Below are 3,833 nucleotides of genomic sequence, written 5' to 3' on the forward strand. Positions count from 1 at the left end.
AATTATTATTCAAATATATTTAATTTTTCTGTAACTCTAAATCATATTTGTGCAATTGATGCCACCTTCTCATTCAGAGTCATAGTAGGATCTTCTTATTTTGAAGATAACACTCCCAAAGGCTACATCCTCTGAGGCGCTAAGTAAGTTTCAGTTCAAGGGACTTTGCCAAAGAATAGTAGTAGCATGTTAATAGGGAAAAATTCAACTACATTTGAATAGGAAAGACAGGGGAAAAGAGAAGGAACTCTTCATCTTTGTCCATTTGGCTTTATTGACCAGACAAGTCAGTTCTAGTTCAGGTGTCACAGACACAGACCAGCTTTCTCATAGCCTCCTTGACTTCTCGATTCCTTAGGCAGTAGATGAAAGGATTAAGGGCTGGGGTCACAATGGCGTAGAAGATAGAAATGACTTTGTTCATGTTGAAGGCATGGATCGCACGAGGCCGGGCATACATAAAGATGGTGGCTGAGTAGAAAATAGTGACCACCACAAGATGTGAAGCACAAGTAGAGAAAGCTTTATGCTTTCCTGTGGGCATCTTTAGAACTGTAACCAGAATGCATCCATAGGACAACACTGTGATAGATAATGGAAAAAGAAAAATGATTAATGCTAGAATAAAATCTACTAGCTCAGCCACGGACATGTCTGTGCAGGACAGATTAAGCACAGGAGAGATATCACAAAAGAAATGGTTAATGACATTGGGACCACAGAAACTAAGACGGGAGATGAAGTAAATCTTGGCCAAGGAGATGCCAAATCCAATGGTCCAAGATCCTAGAGCCAGGCGGAAACAGAGGCCATAGCTCATGATGGTGGGGTAATGGAGTGGGCGGCAGATGGCCACATAGCGGTCATAGGCCATGGCGGCCAGGAGCACACACTCAGTACACATGAGTGCAATGAAAAAGTAGAGTTGAGTCATGCAGTGGGAGAAAGAGATGCTGTTGCTCAGAGACCAGAAACTGAATAGCAGCTTTGGTACAGTGACAGAGATATACCAGGTCTCCAGGAAGGAAAGGTTAGCCAGGAAGAAGTACATTGGTTTGTGGAGTGGCCTGTTCCTTTGCACCAAAAGGATGATGATCACATTCTCTGATACTGTCAGCATGTAGGCCATGAGGAACATCAGGAATACCAGCCCACGCATGGTCCTGCTCCCTGGGAACCCAACCAGAATGAACTCGGTCACCATTGTCTGGTTCTCCACCTCCATGATATACTGCTTAACTTTCCTAGACAGATAATCAATCACATGGTCACAAAATTCCTGGAAATAGGACTCTCATCTTTCCCCCCCCCCACTCATCTTTTCCCCCCGCTAGAACACTCCCAATGAGCTCAACCCTAGATTTCATCTAGTATCTACCAAGACCTAGGGGAATAACTAACCTGCCTTTTCAGATATCTAATAATGCAAATGGTTATTTCTTTAACTCAGAGAAGTATTTCCTCCTTTATGTTCTAAACTCCACTTTCCCCGGTTTTATATCAGTTTTATATTTGAGATGGAGAGCTATTGGAATACTCTGGAATATAAGAGACACTGTTAGAGGATGACTGCATTGTGGAGCTTTGTCTATGCATACAAATGTACTTGCATGTGAGGAATCATGTGATTTAGGCTCATCAGGACATAGGTTTTGGAGTTTGATAACAAAAGAGTTGTCATGAGAAAAAAGGCCATATTGATGAATTTGTGGAACAGCTGTGAGAGATGACATTATTTTCATTAATTGGTTACTATGGATATGGGAATTTAGGAGACTGGCCTATCCACATAGGACAGCAGATAGGAATGGTAATGTCTTTAGGGAGATAGTATGTTGCATTAGAGGGGCAGCTAGGTGGTTTAGTGGATAGAGCATCCAGCCTAGAGTAAGGAAGACTCAACTTCCTAAATTCAAATTTGGCCTCAGACACCAGCTGTATAACCCTGGGCAAGTAACTTAACATTGTTTCTTCAGTTTTCTCATCTGTAAAATGAACTGGAGAAGGAAATGCCAAACCATTCCTGTCTCTTTCCAACAAAACCCCAATTCAGGTCACAGAGTCGAGCACAACTGAAGCCACTGAACTACAACAATGCTGGATTAGACCTTAAGGAGTTGTTATAGGATGGTATTAGACCTGTGATTTCATGGATAGAAGAAACTCACAAAGTGAAAACTCCCTCTACCCAAGCAGATTGTCACTTCTGCATAGTTCAAGGGCATGTCCTGAGACTTTAAGAAGTTCAATGACTTATTAAGGACATCTTGACCAAGACTAGCTCTATGTTATATATGCGGCCTCTTAATAAGTTATTCACATGATTTACTAAATCCTGAATACCCCTTCATTTGATACTTTGGGTACGTTAAAGGGCAAGGTAATATTTGGTATTTATTCATTTAAGCCTCATATTTAAAAAAAAAATTACAGAAGCTCTATTCTGATGCTTCATCTTACCACAGAGATGACCCTGGGTTTTTAAAGGTTATGCTAGTAGAAGAGATCATGCTCTGGCAGAGTGCACTATGTTGCAAAAGCTTTGAGTATGGTCCTGGAAAATTGAGTATGTTCACTGTTTAAGGACCACTCTAGCCATGTATAGAGATGCTTTTCACCAGTCAATGAATTTTTTGGCCATGACAAACACATGATACACAGGCAGAAAAATAACACCCCCATGACTGAGACCCCTCATTACTTCCCTCTCCCTGAAATTTCCTCCCTTTTTAGAAAACACCCCAGACTTTCAAGATCATCATTATAAGCATATGCCACCAGAGTTGAGCCTTCATTTTAATAATCAATCAGACATACAACCAGAAAGATATACACACATACACACACACACACACACACACACACACACACACACAAACATTTTTCTTTTTTAGTCTGGCCCTGTAATTTGATTAGTGTAGGAAACTATGGCCAGATAACCACACTAAAATAGCATATATGTACAAATACATAAGCTAAAATGTGTATGTATATTAAGATGTAGATAGATATGCAAATGGAGATGCAGATATAATACAGCTAAGGTCATACATCCATTCAGGTAGTTATTGAGTACCTATTCTGTACACATAGCTCTATGTAGATAGACATAAAAATATGCTTGTTGACAAATACTTATGTTACATACTATCTCAATAGTGCACATACACAGAGCAGAAAGGGCACACATTCACAAAAACAGATATACAAGAACACATAAAGGGACATATACCTACAGAAACAGACAAACGTAATCATATGACATATCCAAAAAAAGCCACACACAGACACAGAGAAACAGACACAAGAGCTGAGATACCAAAAACTTATACAAGTACATTTACCCCACAGAGGGACCTCCACAATGGAGGCTTCCCTTGCTTTCTGATTGCTGCATAAGTGGCAGCACAGACATGAATCCTAAAGAATGGGCTGGAAGATTTTAATTTTTCTGTGATTCCACCACAAGATAAAATTTAACCATTACCTCACCCTTAAAATCAAAAGGTAGAAACACTCTCGCATTTTCCCAGAGCCCCATGAAAACCTGGCACCTGTTTCTGTACCCACAAATGAGTTAGTCGTGGCAATGTGCAACCAAAGATGTCCATCGAGAACAATGACACGGTGTGATTTCCTCTCACTTTAGGACACGCATAGGATAATAGTAAGTTGAGAAGTCATGATATTTGGTTAGGGAATGGGAGAGATTTGTGCTGAAAAATAAACTGACATTTTGAACAAAACCAAGAGATTTAGACATTCTTATGACATGACCCCTGGTGAAGTTATTTCCTATTCAACACTAAATCAGCACAACTAAAAAAACTTCA

At 40.0% G+C, this 3,833-nt stretch overlaps 1 protein-coding gene across 1 annotated transcript; it reads right to left on the reverse strand.

Annotated features, from left to right (window-relative positions):
• Positions 1-298: 298 nt before the first annotated feature.
• On the reverse strand, positions 299-1,225 carry LOC118850972 (olfactory receptor 6B1). Its single transcript, XM_036760575.1, has one exon. It carries the CDS (start codon positions 1,223-1,225, stop codon positions 299-301), a length of 927 nt encoding a protein of 308 aa, XP_036616470.1.
• Between the last annotated feature and the right edge of the window lie 2,608 nt (positions 1,226-3,833).

The sequence above is a fragment of the Trichosurus vulpecula genome, chromosome 5 (assembly GCF_011100635.1).
Source record: "Trichosurus vulpecula isolate mTriVul1 chromosome 5, mTriVul1.pri, whole genome shotgun sequence".
In the NCBI taxonomy this organism is placed as follows: Eukaryota; Metazoa; Chordata; class Mammalia; order Diprotodontia; family Phalangeridae; genus Trichosurus; species Trichosurus vulpecula.